The sequence below is a fragment of the Phacochoerus africanus genome, chromosome 14 (assembly GCF_016906955.1).
Source record: "Phacochoerus africanus isolate WHEZ1 chromosome 14, ROS_Pafr_v1, whole genome shotgun sequence".
Classification (NCBI taxonomy): domain Eukaryota; kingdom Metazoa; phylum Chordata; class Mammalia; order Artiodactyla; family Suidae; genus Phacochoerus; species Phacochoerus africanus.
Window position 1 is genome coordinate 42,284,873 of NC_062557.1, and position 19,125 is coordinate 42,303,997.

Genomic DNA, 19,125 nt, shown 5'->3' on the forward strand with positions numbered 1-19,125 from the left:
GCTGCTAAATCTAAGCGTATGCCTAATTTCAAGCCTATCTGGGTAGGCAGTAGTTTGGTGGGAAAAAGAGTAGAAGCTTGGCTGCTGGCGGAAGAAATGCATTCTTGGTGATAATGGGATGTTGACTTTTCAAACTACGGAAATTTCTGAACCTCAATGATATTACAGGACAGGAGCTATAAAAACCACTGGAGCAAAAGAGGAGATTTAATAGCACTCAGCTTTGGAACTTACATACAGACTCTTATGATAAACATCTTTCAGTATTTTCTTATAAGGTTAAAGCCTCTCTTTTTTAAACAAAATTTCAGATTCTCTGTCTCTTACCTACACCTTCTCATAAAGGTTATAAAAAAACATCATTTTCTTAGAAGTCTTAACTTCATATTGAAGAAAAACTAGAGTTCATTATATTAATAATTACACTTTGTATATAGGTCATATGATACTTAAATAACCATAAAACTACTTTGCAAAAGAAGAGATCAAAAAATGGATGCCAAAAAAAGGTCAACAAGAGCTATTGTTATATTACATAAGACTTGCAATACAAGATACTTAAATAATAGCAAACATCTCTACAGAAAAGTTCTCCACAAGAATACAGTTCAACAGTCAGATTTCCAAGGGTGAAAAGGTTAACAGGAAAAAGCCATTTAGGCTTAATAACAGAAAGTAGCTATATAGTCAAAGAAATAATGTAATAATATGGGAACATAATAAAATAAAAAAATTTAAATTCATCTGTTAACCATTACACTTAGAATATATTAACAGCACAAAAGGCTATTACTGCATGCACCTAAGCTTCTAGAAGTTTGCACCTGAAAGCTTCTGAGGTCCACACAGTACTTCAGTCTCAAAAGTAATCAGAAGGCAATGAATAGGTCTGGCACTAGGCTCTAAACATCATCAGCAATAAGTAGGGAATATTAAGGTTTACATTTTAGGTATCTGTAATATCTACCACGTATTGACACCAAGCAGGGTGGAAAGGTAACACAATATAAAGATTTCATACCCATGTTAACGACTCATACGCTATAGCTAAGTTTTTCTGTCAACTGAAGGACTAACACACAATTCTACATATACTGTCCAGTTTAAAACATGCAGCTAAGGAACAACCTACAAGTCAAAGACAGAATCCAATGATATATCAAAACTGCATTGGTAGCTATGAATTTTATTATGTGGACATCTACTGTGGCATGCATCTGTACAAACCTTTCAGGCAGTGGTCCACAGCTGGGTTATGAATAAAAAGGCATAAACTTTTCTCTCATTTTATTACAATGAAGTTTAACAGTACAGAAAAGTCACATGACCTTGGTGGGTCAGATTTCTTAAACCCTGCAACATGAGGAACTCTAAATACATTAAATATCGTTACACATTCAGACTTCCAATGTACAGGTACTTGGAGACAGTTACAGCCCTCACCAAGCTAGGTTGGGGACATGAAGTCCAACAGCATCTGAAATGCTGTGAAGGCATAACTTTACAAATAGCAATGTAAGCTTACAGAACTTGCCTTTATTAAGGTGGTATGTTCATGTAATTCCAGCGCCTTCACAATATAACGAACCAAATTTACTATACTTCACTTCTAAAAACCTAGATGAAACATGAAAAAGAAGCCATACAGTATAAATTGCAACTTCAGGAAAAGTTCCTGCTTTATTATTCCAAATAATTTTTCCCATGTAAAATAAATGTCCAATAGTTCCTGGTATGTGGGAAGATAATGTTTGTTAAAGTCACAATGAAGCCTTATTGACGGAAGCTTGGCTATATAAACAGCACAAGTTGAGAAAAGGTTTAATCTCCAAACCTATTAGACTGGATGAAGTAAGATCAGTAACGGCCACCTTGCGACATTACAGGAGGTCTCATTCCCATCGGAGGTCGAGGAGGCCCACCTTGGTAAGGGGGTACCATTGGCGGTCCCTGCCCATATGGTGGCATAGCACCAGGAAGGTAACCTGGCATGCCTTGATGATGACCACCATACTGACCTAAAAAACACATTTAAAAACAAACAAAAAAACAGATTGAGTTAGTCTGTGCATTGTACTTTTAAATGCAATGTATTTTGCAAATAAATGTCTTATATGTATACTCAGAAAATTCACTAGATACAATAAACATAAGGAATACCATGAGGCGGCATTGGGGGTCTCATTCCTTGTTGCTGTGGGATGCCTGGCTGTGGTGGCATCATACCCCCAATTGGGCCAACAGGTGGATTACCAATAGGAGCCTGTCCTGGTCGAGGAAGATTACGTTGGTATTTAGGTAACTGTGCTCTTCTCTCTTCCTAGGAATAAAAAATAAGCAAAATGTGAAACACCTAAATGCAGAGAGTCATTAAGCATAAAGGCAAGTCTTTACAGAATAATTTTTAAATGTACCCTTACATATCAATTACTTTTGCCCCACACACCTGTCCAACTACTTAAAATCCTGATGTCTTAAAAACCCTGTTTTTATATTTGAAACATGATGTATTTAAACAACTTTCCAGGAACTATAAATTGCTTCAACAAGAATTGTGTAATGAAGAAGGTAAGGGATCTATAGATTCTATTTCACACTTAAATGTTCAATTAATTTACAAATTTATACAAATTTATGTCTAACTTAGAATAATTTTTTTTTTTGATTTTTAATTTTTTTAGGTCCGCCAAGTGTAGCACATGGAGGTTCCCAGTTTAAGGGTCAAATGGAGCTCAGCTGCAGGCCTACACCACAGCATCGCAGGTTCTGAGCCACTTCTGCAACCACACCACAGCTCATAGCAACAGCCGGATCCTTACTTAACCCAATGAGCGAGGCCAGGGATCAAACCCACATCCTCATGGATACTAACTGGGTTCGTAACCTGCTGATCCACAATGGGAACTAAAACTCCTAAAATAATTTTTAAGTCAAAATCCTAACTCATTGTCTTCTCTTAGAAATAGTCTGGGGGGAGGAGAGAGAATGTATCTATGATCAAAACATGCACTTTTGTGGTTCTTAAAAACCAAAATGGTAAAAATCACTCAGCAAGCATTCAATCAGATCAGACCATTGGTATAAAAATTAAAAACTTTTCAAATGGACAGCTGCTACAACAGTACTCAATCAAACTGCTATAAAAAAACATGCAAATAACTTACCAGTGATATATCCTCATCTGGATGGATCAACTTACTGGTTGCACTGGTTGTGGTGAGTGTAGCAGGCTTACTTGTTATTGAAGCTGCTGGTTTAGCTGCAGTGCTATTTGTTGTACTAGTGGTTGAAGCTGTAGACTGGGTATATGCAGGGAACGTAGGCTTTGGGGGTTCTGTAGTTGTTGCAGGGGTACTATTTAAAGGCTTGAAATCTGTACCAACAGGTCCTTGGACAGCCGCCTGAGCCTGTAAAACAATCTTTCATCAACAAAACTTCAAAACACAAAACTGAATATATCTATTACCAATTTAACTTAAAAGTGACCAATATTCAATACGGGATCAAACTTTAAATTAAAACAAAGTAAACATTAATGATCCTCAAGATTCAAGATAACACACAATATCAAGAGCTTCTAAATCAAAGCACATCCAAAACACAACAGTGGAAACAAGACTACTTATGTAACTTCTCAGATGTCATCTATCTCCTCATCAAAAATGACTTAATTTACAAGGCTATTTATTCTCAATTGATGAAATATAGTTAACATAACAGAATAGCATACGTTGTCCACTCTAAATTACTTGGTTAATCTACCAGTTATAGAATACAAATGTTTGAATAAATGTGTTACTAAGCATAGCATAAATAATAATTATCAATGGTGACACATTAAAAGCATGTCCTTCAGAGGTATTCTTTAAAATAGTAACACAAGGCCCTCCCAATTAGCAATGGCTAGATGATTATGGTGGACGAAAGGGTTTAGTAGTTTTTTATACTTAAAAGTTACCAGTAATAAATGTGTTACTTTTCGTAACACTAAACATCTCCAACATGTAAACTAGGCCAACTTTTAGAACCAAATGAAGAATACTAAATTTCCTTACATTGTATGTGATGCATTAGATTAAACAGCATAAAACCAAATAGCTTAATCATGCATCAGGCTAACCATTGGCCACTATAATGCATTTACTGCATACATGCTTTTTAACCCTTTAGAACCATAGGTGCCTGGGGTACATTAGTATGAAGTTCAAATTTTCAAATACCACTGATTTATTTGCCATTAAATTTACTTTCAAAAAATTAAACATAGTATATTTTTGGGAAAAGATTTAGTTTTAAAGTAGGGTCCAAAGGGTTAAGTTATAAAGCCATTTTAACAATTTTAAACTGCAACTTCCTGCGTACTTGTGCTGTGCTAGGAAACAGAGCTTTAGAAGATGCAGACAGACTTTCTGAATTGGATGAAGCTGTACTTGAGCTTGTGACAGGTGTCCCCATCTGTAGCATAAAAGAAAGGAAACAATGAAAAGTCTCCAAACAAATGGGTGAAAATAAGCCATGTGGTAGACTTTTTTTCAGCATAGATTGCATTTTTGTAAATGCAAACTACAATGCAATCAAATGTTTTATATAGAGGCAGGCAGTTAATGTATTTACAATAAACCAAGTGATAGTATGAGCCTCAAAAAATTTTCTTTTAAATTTATACCAATAAACCTAATTAACCACAAGATTTCTCCCCCTAAAACTAATGTGTTTTGCCCTAAGAGATTTCAACACTGAGAATACTGATGCATTACTGTTGACATTTCAATCATTCTCTATCAAAGTCTACAATTTTTGTCAAAACTTCATCTCTCAGTAATCAAAATCCCCCCTACCTTGAAAACATAAGTTAATGTGCTTAAAAGGCACTTAAAAAGTAATGCTTTTAACTGAGCAACTACAAACAAACAAAGTTGAAAAAATAAAACATCTAAAGGATTTTTTGGGGGGCTGTGCCAACAGCATACAAGTTTCCAGGTCAGGAAATCAAACCCAAGCCACAACAGTGACAACATAAAATCCTTAACCACTAGGCCACCAGAGAACTCCTGACAATTTTAAGGTAAACAATGAAGAACTTTCCTCCGATCTTAATTCTCAATGAGTTGATACCCTGCTGAATTCTGAATAAAAGTAGGGGATGGGAAGCAAAACTAAGAACCATTATATACATTATATATAAGAGAATTATTTTTTGCTTGAGTTCATTTTTTGTTTTGTTTTTTAGGGCCACACCATGGCATATGTGAGTTCCCAGGCTAGGGGTCAAATTGGAGCCACAGCTGCTGGCCTATAGCACAGCCACAGCTAGATGGGATCCGAGCCCCATCTGCGACCTACACCACAGCTCACGGCAACGCCAGATCCTTAACCCAATGAGCCATGATGGGAACTCCCACTCCTGAGTTCTTAAAAAAACAAAACAACAACAAAAAAAAACAGTATGAAAAACAAATTTACTAGGTCAAAAGTCATTAAATGATGCCCTTCCAGCACCAGTACAGCACTGCTGTTTGTCACTATTCTAGACTAAAGAAGAACCTAAAAATTTGCTAATATCTTAGGATTTTCATCTCTGACATTGGTTTCATTCCACTCATAGCTCATTGGGTAAAGGAGGACCACTTAACACTTTTATCTTCTCAGAAATGAAACTTTCATTTCTAACTAAAGTTAAGAATAATCGAGAGTTTACAACTATGAAAAACTAACATGCACTATCGCTGGTTCCATCCAATATGAGTAGAGGAAATCACCATGTAAAAACATGCAAAAAAACAGGCCACTTCTTAGTATATTTAATTAAAAAGATTCTAATTTTTAACAATGACCTCTGACAATTTCAAAGATTTCAGTGAGCAACTGCACTTTACCTTTAAATATAAGCACACTCCTTTTCAGGGATTTCACCTTACCTGTCCTGCACTGGGGAAAAGAGGCTTAGTAACCGGAGGCTGCGGAGCAGGAACTGTTGCTGTTGGTGCAGGTGGTCTGTTAAGAATACCTGGCGCTGAAACAGCCTGTGATTGAGTCATTGGAGGAATTCCAGGACGTGGAACAGGTGGGGGCATACCTGCAGAGAAGAAACATTGGAGTGGGAACCGGCTGTTCAAGTAGTTCAGAAAAGAAACTTCCCCCAAAACTTTGCCATTACAAAACACTATATTGGAGAGTTCCCATCATGGCGCAGCGGAAACGAGTCCGACTAGGAACCATGAAGTTGTGGGTTTGATCCCTGGCCTCACTCAGTGGGTTAAGGATCCGGCATTGCCATGAGCTGTGGTGTAGGTCGCAGACACGGCTTGGATCTGGTGTGGCTGTGGCTGTGGCATAGTCCAGCAGCAACAGCTCCAATTAGACCCCTAGCCTGGGAACCTCCATACGCTGCGGGTGCGCCCCTAAAAAGATAAAAACAAAAACAAAACACACTACATTGGGAGTTAACACTGTGGTGCAATAGGATTGGTGATATCCTGGGAGCACCAGGACACAGGTTAAACCCCCAGCCTGGTGCAGTGCATTTAGGATCCAGCATTGTCCCAATTGTGGCTTACTTCACAACTATGGATCAGATCTGATCCCTGGCCCAGGAACTCCATATGCCAAGGGGCAGTCGAAAAAGAAAAACAAAAAACACAAAAACCAAAAACACACTATACTGGAGATGCCATTGTGGCTCAGTGGGTTAAAGACCAGACATTGTCTCCCTAAGGATATGGGTTTGATCGCTGGCCTAACTCACTGGGTTAAGGATCTGGCATTGCAGCAAGCTGCGGCTTAGGTCACAGATGCAGTTCAGATCTAGTATTGCTGTAAGTCGGCTATTAAACAAAAACAGGGAGCTCCTGTTCGGCTCAGGGGTAACAAACCCAACTAGGATCCATTAAAACACGGATTCGATCCCTGGCCTCACTCACTGGGATCGTGTTGCTGAGAACTGTGATGTAGGTCGCAGATGCAAGTTGGAGCTGGCTGTGGCTGTGGCATAAGCCCCAAGTGACCCCTAGCCTGGGAACTTCCATATGCCGTGGGTACAGCCCTAAAAAAAAAAAAAAAAAACCAACAAAACAAAACAAACAAAAAACTCCCCACTATATTAAAAATGATTCTATACTACAGAGTTACTAACAAATGACTGCTGAACTCAAAGAAATCCAAAAAACGTAAGGGATTTGCGCCTTGTAACAATTTTGCTTCAAACTTTCTATTCCTTTATGTCTCTTCAGAATTTTGGGATGTGAAAGCTACCACTAGAGACCCTGTATATGGGGAAAGCAACAATTAGGCTTATTGATATTACTGATGCATAAAACTTATTACATCTAACAGACATTTCCTGACCTCTAATGCAAACTACAGTAAGAGGTCAGAGGTCATATACCCATAAAAATTATTCCAGAAACTAAGTTATTCCTTCAAATACTTTAAATAAAATTTCCTAAAATGCACCACTAGTGTATTCTTTAAACTTCCTCAACATAACAAAACTTTTACTGACTTCACATTATTTTTCTTTTTTTTTTCTTGCCTGTGTCCGCAGTCTATGCAAGTTCCTGGGCCAAGGATCAAACTAACAATAGTGACAATGACAGATCCTTAACCTGCTGACATTATTTTTCTATATTTCTTTAAATGGCTACAACTACCCCAGGGTACAATGTATGTGAAGCTGTTGCCTATAATTTAATGGCTACACTGCCAATTATTCAAATTTTGTTGCTGCTGCTTTATATTTCCTCTTCCTTTTACACCAACTATCACTTGAATACATCCAAGTCTGCTATGGATTGCAAACCAAACTTGCTAGGATTAAAAAGGAGTTCCCGTGGTGGCTCAGTGGTTAACGAATGCAACTAGTATCCATGAGGTTGCGGGTTCGATCCCTGGTCTCACTCAGCGGGTTAAGGATCTGGCGTTTGCCATGAGCTGCGGTGTAGGTTGCAGACGTGGCTCAGATCCTGCACTGCTGTGGCTGTGGCCAGCAGCTGTAGCTCTGATTAGACCCCTAGCCTGGGATATGCCGTGCATGTGGTCCTAAAAAAGCAAATAAAGTAAAAAATAAATAAAAAATAAAAACTCTGGCACCACTCCAGTGGTTTGAATAGCTGCTAGAGGCATGGATTCAACCCCTAGCCCAGGAACTTCCTAGTGCTTCAGGTGCAGCCAAAAGAGAGTCCATCTTACCACATCTCCAAGTAACTTTAACCTGTGGAAATTTACGGAGGTTCCCAGGCTAGGGGTCAAATAAGAGCTGCAGCCACCAGTCTACACCACAGCCCACGGCAACACTGGATCTTTAACCCACTAAGCGAGGCCGGGGATCAAATCCATATCCTCATGGATACTAGTCAGGTTTGTTACCGCTGAGCCATAACAGGAACTCCACCTGTGGAATTTTTAAAATTACATTGCACTAATGCCCAAATCTACTGTCTAAAAACACTCAAAAGAGTAAAGCACATGTCATATCAAAAAGGTAGCTGTCTAGCATTTCATACCTGGAGGCATACCAGGCATCAGAGGTGGTATTCCTGGTCCAGGTGGCATCATTCCACCCATTGGCATCATTCTATTAGAAAGCAAATTTCAAGAGACAACTAAAGTTAATTAACAATATAAAACATTAAAAAAATATTTTGGCTAAAGCCTGAAACAATAAGACTTGAATTTAATTCTAACACTGAAATCAATCAAGCTGAAAGAACACAGAGCACACTAAAATAGTCCTATCAAAATTAATCCCCTAGATCCAGCAAACTCTTGGGTTTACCAATAAAACGGGGAAAAAAATTGTCTTTGTTAAAAGAACATTCTAATACATTTAAAGTCACTGAGAAAGACTACTATACTCTTCTTAATATAAACAAGAAGTCTTATCTAAAATGTGTGTAACTGGAAAGCAAAACCACCTTTTGTCTCACTGGGAAAATATCCACAGAATATAATTTAAAAGGAACTAATATTTTAGCCTTGTCAGAATTTTTTTTCAAAAAGGAAAATACTGAATGTACTCTGCGGAGTAAAGATTTCCTTTTTTTGGGAGGGGTACAGAAAAACTACAATCAACATCAAAAAGAATCAAAAGTAAACCAAGACTGCCTATTTCTTATGTAGAGAACTACCTAACACTAAACTATGACTTAGAAACATAATCCATATTTATTTTCCTTTAAAAGAGCTCACCTTCAAATTACCAGTGTCCAATTGACTTTAAAAATTATATGCTTGTGAATATTTGATTTAGGACTCTTATCAGAAGAATAACTTCTTCCACAGATTTTATTCGAAGAATTCGATTACCTTCTATAATAATAAAGCATGTAATTTGGCAAAATACATATTCTTTTAAATACTGACCCTTTTTATAAGTCCCATTACTTTTAGTAGTTTGGGGAAACAGCCAATTAGAAAATGCTTTATTTATATGGGTCTATTACTATTTCCTCACAGATGTTTTAGTTCCCTCATTTAAGAGATCTGTGTCAATTAAGTTTGCAAATTTTAGAAGTTTTAGAGAGGAAGGTTAGAAAACGTCTGAACTCAACTGAATAGATATCATTAAACACACAAAAAATGACATTATGATTATACCTCCTGAATTACATTATGAATGAGATGCTTACATGTTTTCACCGCAAAATGACTGGGTGTATTTTCTCTGATGATGCAATCTGTGAAAATGTATGACAAAATCAAAATCTAACTGTGATTTTCAAAATACAGTGGGAAAGTGTATTGTATACCTCTCACATCCAACAATATTTAAGTAAAAGTGATGGGCACGAGCACCTCATATTTTAGTTCTTGATGATTTGACAAATAAATCATTTACAGAGTTTGCTTCTTGTCACAACTACAAAGTGTCATGGACAGTTCTGAATCTCAAACTCAATCTACAACCAACCACTTTAATTACATCAGATGCAATTAAAGCAGATGGCTGCCTACATACATCCTAAAACCCAAAAATCTACTCTGTAGAGGCAAATTATATTCCTTAAATTTATTAGTAGACTCCTTTATTAGATAAGTTTAATACTTTTAGAGCCCATACCTTTTAGAAGGGGAAAAAAAAAGCGAAGTAACATTTAATTCATATAGCACCCAAGTTGAAAAGATCATTACTAGGCACAAGCCCACAAACCAATTAAAGAGTTTTCTTACCCAGGTGGCATGCCTGGCATAACTGGTGGCATTCCTGGCATCAGAGGAGGAACACCCGGCATTAATGGAGGTATGCCTATAAGCAAGAATTTCAATCAAAAGTACAAAGAGTTAAGAGGAAAAAATTAATACTTCTCAACTGTATCAATAAAGACCTGAGAATGTAATTATAAGAAACCTTCACGTGCTACCTGGAGGCATTCCTGGTGCTCCCGGAACTGGTGGCAATCCTGGTTGTGCCATTGGGGGGATATAACCTTGCTGAGGCTGAACAGGCTGTGGTTGAAATGAAGTTGAAGCTGCAGAATCATCATCATCATATTCATCAGAATCATCTTGTTGCTTCTTTTTTTGACTCTCTGCTAAAAAAGTTTTAATTAGCTTTTCTCATAGACTAAAAAAGAAAAACTAAGCTAGTTTAAGACACTCCTGAGACTTTTTTTCTTTAAAAAGAAAAAAACAAAATTTTTTTTTTCAGGGCATTCCTGTCGTGGTGCAGCGGAAATGAATCTGACTAGGAACCATGAGACTTTGGATTCAATCCCTGGCCTTGCTCAGTGCGTTAAGGATCAGGTGTTGCCGTGAGCTGTGGTGTAGGTCGCAGATGCGGCCTGGATCTGGCATTGCTGTGGCTCTGGCGTAGGCCGGGGGCTGCAGCTCCGATTCGACCCCTAGCCTGGGAACCTCCATATACCATAGGTGTAGTCCTAAAAAAGACCAAAAAAAAAAAACCCACACAAAAATCAGTTAACACTGTTCTTTACTCTTCAAATATTTTTCCAATCTATATTAAAGTTTAACTAACATCCTTTCCCTATTCTACAGCATGTAAAAATAATTTTCCTTAATCAACTGTTATTTTTAAAAAACCAGCTCTATTCCATCCAAAAAGAAAAACTACGACAAAGTGGTCTGACGACTCTCCTTAATGCTTTTCAAAACAGTTTCATATTAACAACAATTCCTATCATTTAGACAGGACAGAACTGCACATTCCAAGTCAAACACAGTGCTAAAATTTTTTTTATGATTAGTACTTTCATAAAACAAGCTACTTTCATTTTCTTTTTTTTTTTTTTGTCTTTCTGCTATTTCTTGGGCCGCTCCCGTGGCACACGGAGGTTCCCAGGCTAGGGGTCGAATCGGAGCTGTAGCCACCGGCCTACGCCAGAGCCACAGCAATGTGGGATCCGAGCCGCGTCTGCAACCTACACCACAGCTCACGGCAACACCGGATCCTTAACCCACTGAGCAAGGGCAGGGACCGAACCCGCAACCTCATGGTTCCTAGTCGGATTCGTTAACCACTGCGCCACGAAGGGAACTCCTACTTTCATTTTCAATATGTATTTTTTTTTCTTTTTGGGGCCCACACCCACGTATATGGACGTTCCCAGGCCAGGGATTGAAAGAGCCTACACCACAGCCACAGCGATGTAGGACCGAGCCACTCTACAACCTACACCACAGCTCATGGCAACACCGGATCCTTAACCCACTAAGTGAGGCCAGGGATGGAACCTGCAACTTCATGGTTCCTAGTCAGATTCATTTCCGATGTGCCACGACGGGAACTCCAGGCCTCTGATACTTACTAAATCCACCTGGAATTCAGTTATGAGTGAAACTATAATACAATGTATGGAATAATCAAAAATACAACTGTGGTAAAGTGAGTAAAGAGTCCAACTGCAGCGGCTCTGGTCACTGCTGGGATTCAATCCCTGGTCTGGGAATCCCCATATGCCACAAGTATGGCCATAAAATAAATAAATCTTCAAACGTAAGACATTAAAAAATTCAAAATTAGAATTCTAAATCGAACACCTACTATTACATTTATACTTGAAAGAAGTAATAATACTTTCACTACTGAAGCTGTATTTTTAAAAAGCATAGCATTACCTTGTGTTTTTTGTTCAAGAAGTCGTCTTCTTTCATCCATGTCTTTTTCTGGAATACCTTCCATACCATATATTTCCAACTCTATGTCTGTTCTCCCAGGTATTGCATTTGGTACAGCATCTATTGTCTCTTTATGCACCTAATATTAAACAAACAAAAAACCCCACACAAACAAAAATCTTACATTAGACAGACAAAAGTGCCTCATGAAAATATTTTAAAGCATAATTTCAAATTACTCAGAGACCACTTAGTAAAGAATGACTGGTTCTAGGAGTTCCCGTCGTGGCTCAGTGGTTAATGAATCCAACTAGGAACCATGGGGTTGCGGGTTCAATCCCTGCCCTTGCTCAGTGGGTTAACGATCCGGTGTTGCTGTGAGCTGTGGTGTAGGTTGCAGACGCGGCTCGGATTCCGCGTTGCTGTGGCTCTGGCGTAGGCCGGTGGCTACAGCTCCGATTCGACCCCTAGCCTGGGAACCTCCATATGCCGCGGGAGCGGCCCAAAGAAATAGCAAAAAGACAAAAAGACAAAAAAAAAAAAGAATGTCAAAGCTTCACCTGTAAGCTTATTAGAAATGCAAGTTCTCAGGCCGTGCCTGAGTAAGAAACCTTTGGGTGGAACCAGAAATCTATCCAACAAGCCTCAGGGTGATTCTGACGTATGCTCGAGCTTGAGAACCACTTATTTAGGCTAGTGACTTGGATATATTTGTCCAAGTAATACTCAATTTTTCTTCCTTCCGAGACACCTTCCTGGAATTCTAGAAAGATAATTAAAGTTTTCTTCTTAGAGAAGCACCTCAAAGATTTTAAAAGTGACATAAATTCAGAAAGTATCCTGGAGTTCCCGTCATGGCTCAGGTGTAAACAAACCCGACCAGTACCATAAGGATATGGTTTGATCCCTGGCCTCACTCAGTGGGTTAAGGATCCAGCGTTGCCATGAGTTGGGGTGTGGGTCACAGATAAGGCTAAGGATGGGTTAAGGATCTAGCCTGGGAACTTCCACATGCCACGGGTGCAGCCCTAAAAAGACCAAAAAAATAAAAAAATAAATTTAAAAAAATAAAAGTATCTTATTGTGATTAAAAGACCCACGAATAAAGCTACCCAACAGAAGTGACTTAATCATCCTGTTTCCTAGGTTTTTTGGAATACTTTTCTTGATGAATGCAGGTGAAGTAACTCATATGTTCTTTAAAGAAATCTAACTACGATCACATAAACATTAATTAGTTTTCACTATCTTGCTCAATGATGAAGGTAAGAGCAAATATCTTAACTAAAAGGTACTGGAAAGAGAAAAAAATGTGATTTACTTAAAATCATCCCCTCATTGCGGTACAGCCAGAATGAGGTTTCTTAGACTTTCACATGGTAGAAATTAGGATGGTCTTGGTTGAAAAGATGGGAGCAAGCATTGACATGAAGTATCAAAATTACTACTATCCTAGGTTAATCATCTATAAAAGTGAGGATGTGTCTGATTTATCTGCCAGGCCTCACAGGTTGCCGTGAAATTAGTTAAGAACTTATAAATGGAAGCACTTAATCAATTAAAGATATTACTAACAGTTTATCAAATCTCCTTCCAACTTTCACTCCATTTCTATGCTCTTCTCAGTATTATAACTCCTTGAAAGAGTGCCTCTACTTTCTATCTCATTTTCTCTTGAAAGCACTCCAATCAGCTTTTCATCTTCATCATTCCAGGAAATCACTCTTGGCAAGTGAACAATGATCTCCACTCTGCTTAATCCAATCTTGGTCCTGTGCTTACCTTACCTACCACCAGCATTTGACTGTTAAAACAATTCACTCTTAGAAACACTACATTTGATTTCCATGGTACTATTCTCTGGGTTTTCCTATCTTTTCAATCTCTTTTGATTGGTTTAATCTGCTGACCTCTAAATGCTGGGAGTGGCCCAAGGTGGAAGCCTTGCACTTCTTTTTTATCTAATTCTACTCCCTAAAGATATCTAGTATCATGGCTTAAAATAGCCATCTTCATACTGTATCCTTCCAAATTTCTATCTCTGGCTCCAACCTCTCTGAACTGCAGATTTGTAGATTCAACTGCTTATGACATCTCCATGTGTATATTCTACAGACCTTCTCAAAACTAACATAAGATGATATCCTCATCCCTAAGCCTAGTCTTTCTGCAGCTTTCCAAATTTCACTATACATTTCCACATTTCAGTCCCTCAATACCAAGGGGAAAATGGTTCCAGGACCACCACCCCACCACCACCAAATTCTGAGGATGCAAAAAGGTGTAACAGTTAGCCCTCCCTATCAGATACAGGGTCTGTGCCTGTGGACTCCAAGGCCCAAGTGAATATGGTAACTCACTTTTCACATTGCTCAGAACAAAAACCTTCATATCATCCTTCACTCCTCACTTTCTCTCAGACTCCACATCTAATCCATTAGCAAACTGTGATTTCTGTCCCCACCACCCCCTGCCCGCAATACTTCAGTCTCCTAAGTGGTCTCACTACAGCCTCAGTCTATTCTCAACCCTGCAGCCAAAATGACCCTTTAAAAAAAAAGTGTCTCAAAGCATGTCAAAACTCAACTAAAACTTCCTATTTCATTTGGAATTAAAGAAAATGTCCATCACCTACAAGCCCTCTTACATAAAGTAGCAAATTGCTGCCCTTTCCCTCAAGCTCTCTCTCCCTCACTTCCTTTCAGATCTCTGCTCAGATGACAGCTTCTCATTCTGACCTTTCCTATCTTGTGTGCCCCTGCCCGATCGCCCACCCCCTATTTTAGTTTTCTCTATCACTCATCAGCATAAGACAAATTAAATATTTATAAGTTACTTTCCTCTACAATGTAAATTTAAAATCCACAATGATGACTTTGTTTTATTCACTCCAGTACACTTAGTGCCTAAAACATTGTACAGTGCTGTCTCACAGAAACTTCTGTGATAAATGGTAATGTTCTGCACCTGTACAATCTAATACAGTCATGCACCAGCCACATGCAGCTAAGCACTGGAAATGCAGTTATGTGCTAGAGTTGGACTTCTAATTTTTAGATTTTCTTTTAAACAGCCACAAGCAACCAGTGACAACCACAGTGGAAAACTGTTGATCTAGCATGTAATAGGCTCTCATATTTTTGAATGGATACTGAATTGCTATAGTGACAAAACTGAAGAGAAAAAGATCTATATCAACTTATTTTTAAACTTGGGGAAGCAATGACTTGTTTTAATTTACCTCCCTGCCTCCTACCAACAGTAGTTTCCAATGAATAGGGATTTGCTCATCTCACATCTCTCTAGGGTCCAATTAGGCAAAAATTCAGGCAGCTCTAGGATTAGCAAAAGTAGAAGAAATAATGTTGAATAAAACATAAAAGTACTTATTAAATCTTTACAAGTATAAATTACAAAACTTACCTACCTAGTAAGGGAGAACTCAGGAAATTTAGGAATTATTAAATGAAAACACAATGCTACCACTCCAAAAGAGGTCCAGGGAATAAATGGTTGAAATAAACCTAGCCCCAGGCAACAGATTATAACAAATCATTCAATAGCTGTGAGTTAAGGGCCTGTTAATTATGTATTAGTTCTTAAGGGATTAGAACGGGTGGTACAGCCCACAAAATTTAAATTCTTGTTCTCTACCCAAGTACTGAGTAAATACTTTGTGATCTCAACCTGTCACCCAAGATTAAACATATTTTCAATAATTTAAAGAAAAATACCAATATATACTCTCTGATATAAAAAATCAATTGTTTATCTTCCTGATGTCTAAAAGTTTGTTTTTTAAAGGTGATTGGTCATCTTAAGTCTTTTTGCAATGAACAAAAGAACCTCTACAGCTATCAAAGAGAAAGATTTTTTTCCCCATGTTGTTTCCCAACTATGAGATTAAAAATACAGAAAACCCTTTACCTGCATGCAATGAATAGCTAAGCCAGGTCCTGTATATAGTTTCTTATGACATATATGGCATTTAAAATGCTTTGCTTTTTGGTGCTGTATAAGGATTTTTTCATCATCAAAATCTCTATTACAATACCTGATCACTATTGTTAAGGTACAAAAATAGCACAATAAGGACACTTCCTATTAAAAAAAAAAATGTCATATAAAAGCAATAACATTAAAAGTGGGAACAGCCAAAACCAAAAGGGTACTTTTTAAACTTTGCTTTTGATATTTATTATACAACTAAGGATTAACCTGCCACGAATTTTGGAATTTTCAATGTCCTGGAATTCCGTATCTCTTCACCACTGCTAAACAAATACATCTCAGTAAGCAATAGTTTAGTCAAAATTCCCGCGTTTAACAGAGATTTATGTGAAAACCAAAGTTTATCTCGACAAAAACTCAAAAATAGAAGATAAAAATAATAGAAATATTAAGAATTTACCTAATATTTAAAATTCAATATTTTAATATTACTCAGAATCTGGAAAAAAGTTCATAGTGAATAAAGATGACACAATTTCCTATGAACAATCCATAAAGTTGCCTGTACGAATGTTGCCAAGAAATGTATTCAAACTCACAGACGAGTTACAATAGAAAATTGTTACCTCATTACTAGTCAGACTTTCCTAAAAGCACTTCACAAAATTCGCAACCATTTTTCAACTATTATGTAAGTAAATGCAGTACGTAGAATGAACCTTTTCCAGTAAAAAACAGTAGTTAAATCCAATTTCAACGTATAACTTACTAATGCTTCCGAAGGCAAGTATTAAAAGGATGCCACGTTTTTTCAAAGAGGCATTTTTTCAGTCCTATAAAGACTGATTTAAACCCCACCCTATAAGAGAACACTTCTAGAGGATTAAGGCGCCAGTGGGTGAGGCGCGGAAGCTTGATCTTCCCTCCACCCTCGGAAGGAAAAAAGGGGGAAAAAAAGGGAGGGGAGCCTGGGGTTCGAAATCAGGGTTGACTAACATAAAGCTTTTACTAAACCACCGATTCTACAAAAAAAAAAAAAAAAACCTGAAAAAGTGGGTGACAGATTACGAGAGCTCTCCCCAGTCCTCCACAGTCAATCAGCGTTATTATACTGGAAGAAAGTCCCTTTGTTGAATCGTCACCAAAACAACAAGAGTGCGGCAGGAGAGTCCTCAGGGAACACTGTCCTTGGTGAAGGGGTCCATGCGCCTCCCAGTGGGTCCACGCTCGCACTAAAGCAAGAAACTCCTGAGTCACGGGGTCCGACGACCCACAACCGCCAGAGCCTCTCGCCCTAGGGATCCTATTTTCCAAGAAGCCTCCCCAAACGCGAGTCCAGCCACCAAACCACCGACCCCGCGGCCTAGATCCCAGACACTCTCCGCCATAGGCCAAAGCCAGGCCTCCCCGTCCCAGTCACCGCCAACCGGCGCCCCCGCTTGGCCTCGACCTCAAACCGACAAAGGATATCAGCACCACGGCTTCAGCTGCTTCTTCTTCTTGCGACCCATAACTGCGCCGTACCGACCGAAAAAACAAAGGGAGGAAAAAACAAGCAGGAAAAACGCAGCGAAAATCGCTTCGCTCTTCCGACCCAACGGCCACCACCACGTCCCACAGGAAACAGCCACAAAATGGCCGACGCCCTCGCTCGCTGCTCTGCCTCCCGTCAGGCACTGCGGCGAGAGGCGGTGCCAGACAGGGGAGGGTCACATGACGCAGGCCTCCGCCCTGAATGGGTGGAGACTCAACGGCCGGGCTGCCATCTTGTCTGTACGAGCGGTCCGGGTTTCTACCTGCCGCGTGTTTTGTTCTCTGCCGGATTATTTTCGGTGATCTAGGGACGCCGCAGAGACATTCTCGAACTGAAGAAGAAGAAAAAATAGAAACTGAAAAGGTTACAAATGTAATTGAAAGTAAACTACAAGCAAAGGATAATTGAGACAGTGCCCAGTTTTTCATTTTGTTTCATTGTCCGGGTTCCTCCTTTCTGTAGGGTGGGACTTTTCTCTACCATTAAGTCAAAGAAGTTGCAGTCTGCCTTGTAACGCAGATTGGTGACATGAGTAAAGGACGCAGCGTGCTCGGCGCGGTAATGGAAATACGAAGTGCTGGGGACCTGAGAAGTGGGGAACTGTTTACAGAGCACTGGCGTTGGGGTGTGAGGGAAGGTTTCCTGAAGGGTGGATGGGGAAAAGCGAGAGAGGAGAAGGTTTTTAACCGAGGGCCAAAAAAATGCTAGTGTTTGGGAGTTCCCTTTGTGGCTCAGCTATAACGAAACCTACTAGTATTCATGAGGATGCGAGTTCCCTCCCTGGCCTCGCTCACTGGGTTAAAGATCCCGCATGGCCATGAGCTGTCGTTTAGATCGTAGAGGTAGCTCGGATCTGGCATTGCTGTGGCTGTGGTGTAGGCTGGCAACTACAGCTCAGATTTGACCCCTAGCCTGGGAATTTCCATATGCTGCCAGTGCAGCCCTAAAAAAGACCCACCCCCAAGAAAAAGTGCAAGTCTTTGAGGCTGAGCACCGGGAAACAACTAGAGATAGATAGTACAACTAGAGGTAGTAGGGTTGGAGCTCATAATGAATGGTCTGATGACAAGAGAAAGGTAGGGAAGCTGGCAAAGGCGACTTCTGGAGATTCTCTAGCAGTCTGAGGAGTTGGATTTCATGGTGAAATCTGGGAAGCAACAAAAGAGTTTTAAGAGGGCAGTTGGAAAATAACACAAGCAAGTGTATAAGTAGTTCAGAGGCCAGTGCTTGGGTTCATTTTCCACCAGTGTCACTGCCTACTTGCATGACTTTGGGCAAGCCGCTTAAACTTCCTCTGGCTGACTTATAACAGTTTGCATATAGAAGTAATCACTAATGTAAGTTAGATTTTATTATTAAAAGGAAAAAATACTAGCAGACATCCATAGAGCACTTACTTGTGCCAGACAAGGTGATAGGTTTTACATTACTTGTCTCAACCTGTGATACGGGGGAGGGGGGGGGAGGGGAATGGACCCGGAATCTGGGGTTAATAGATGACAACTTTTGCATTGGAATGGATAAGCAATGAGGTTCTGCTGTATAGAACTGGAAACTATATCTAGTCA

The 19,125-nt window shown here is 39.2% G+C and overlaps 1 protein-coding gene across 6 annotated transcripts; it reads right to left on the reverse strand.

The window, feature by feature from the left end:
- Positions 1-1,272: 1,272 nt before the first annotated feature.
- On the reverse strand, positions 1,273-17,709 carry ZNF207 (zinc finger protein 207). 6 transcript variants are annotated; one of them, XM_047758898.1, is made up of 12 exons: positions 17,494-17,709; positions 16,000-16,126; positions 12,073-12,211; positions 10,359-10,526; positions 10,168-10,243; positions 9,627-9,674; positions 8,502-8,572; positions 5,919-6,076; positions 4,363-4,455; positions 3,165-3,407; positions 2,161-2,320; positions 1,273-2,018 (listed from the first exon to the last, which is right to left on the reverse strand). In XM_047758898.1, exons 1-12 carry the CDS (start codon positions 17,532-17,534, stop codon positions 1,858-1,860), a joined length of 1,485 nt encoding a protein of 494 aa, XP_047614854.1. In that variant the 5' UTR covers positions 17,535-17,709; the 3' UTR covers positions 1,273-1,857. The 6 variants fall into 6 exon arrangements, with proteins under 6 accessions (XP_047614854.1, XP_047614853.1, XP_047614856.1 ...); XM_047758897.1 differs by having other exon boundaries at positions 10,359-10,529; XM_047758900.1 differs by lacking the exon at positions 9,627-9,674.
- Positions 17,710-19,125: the final 1,416 nt, after the last annotated feature.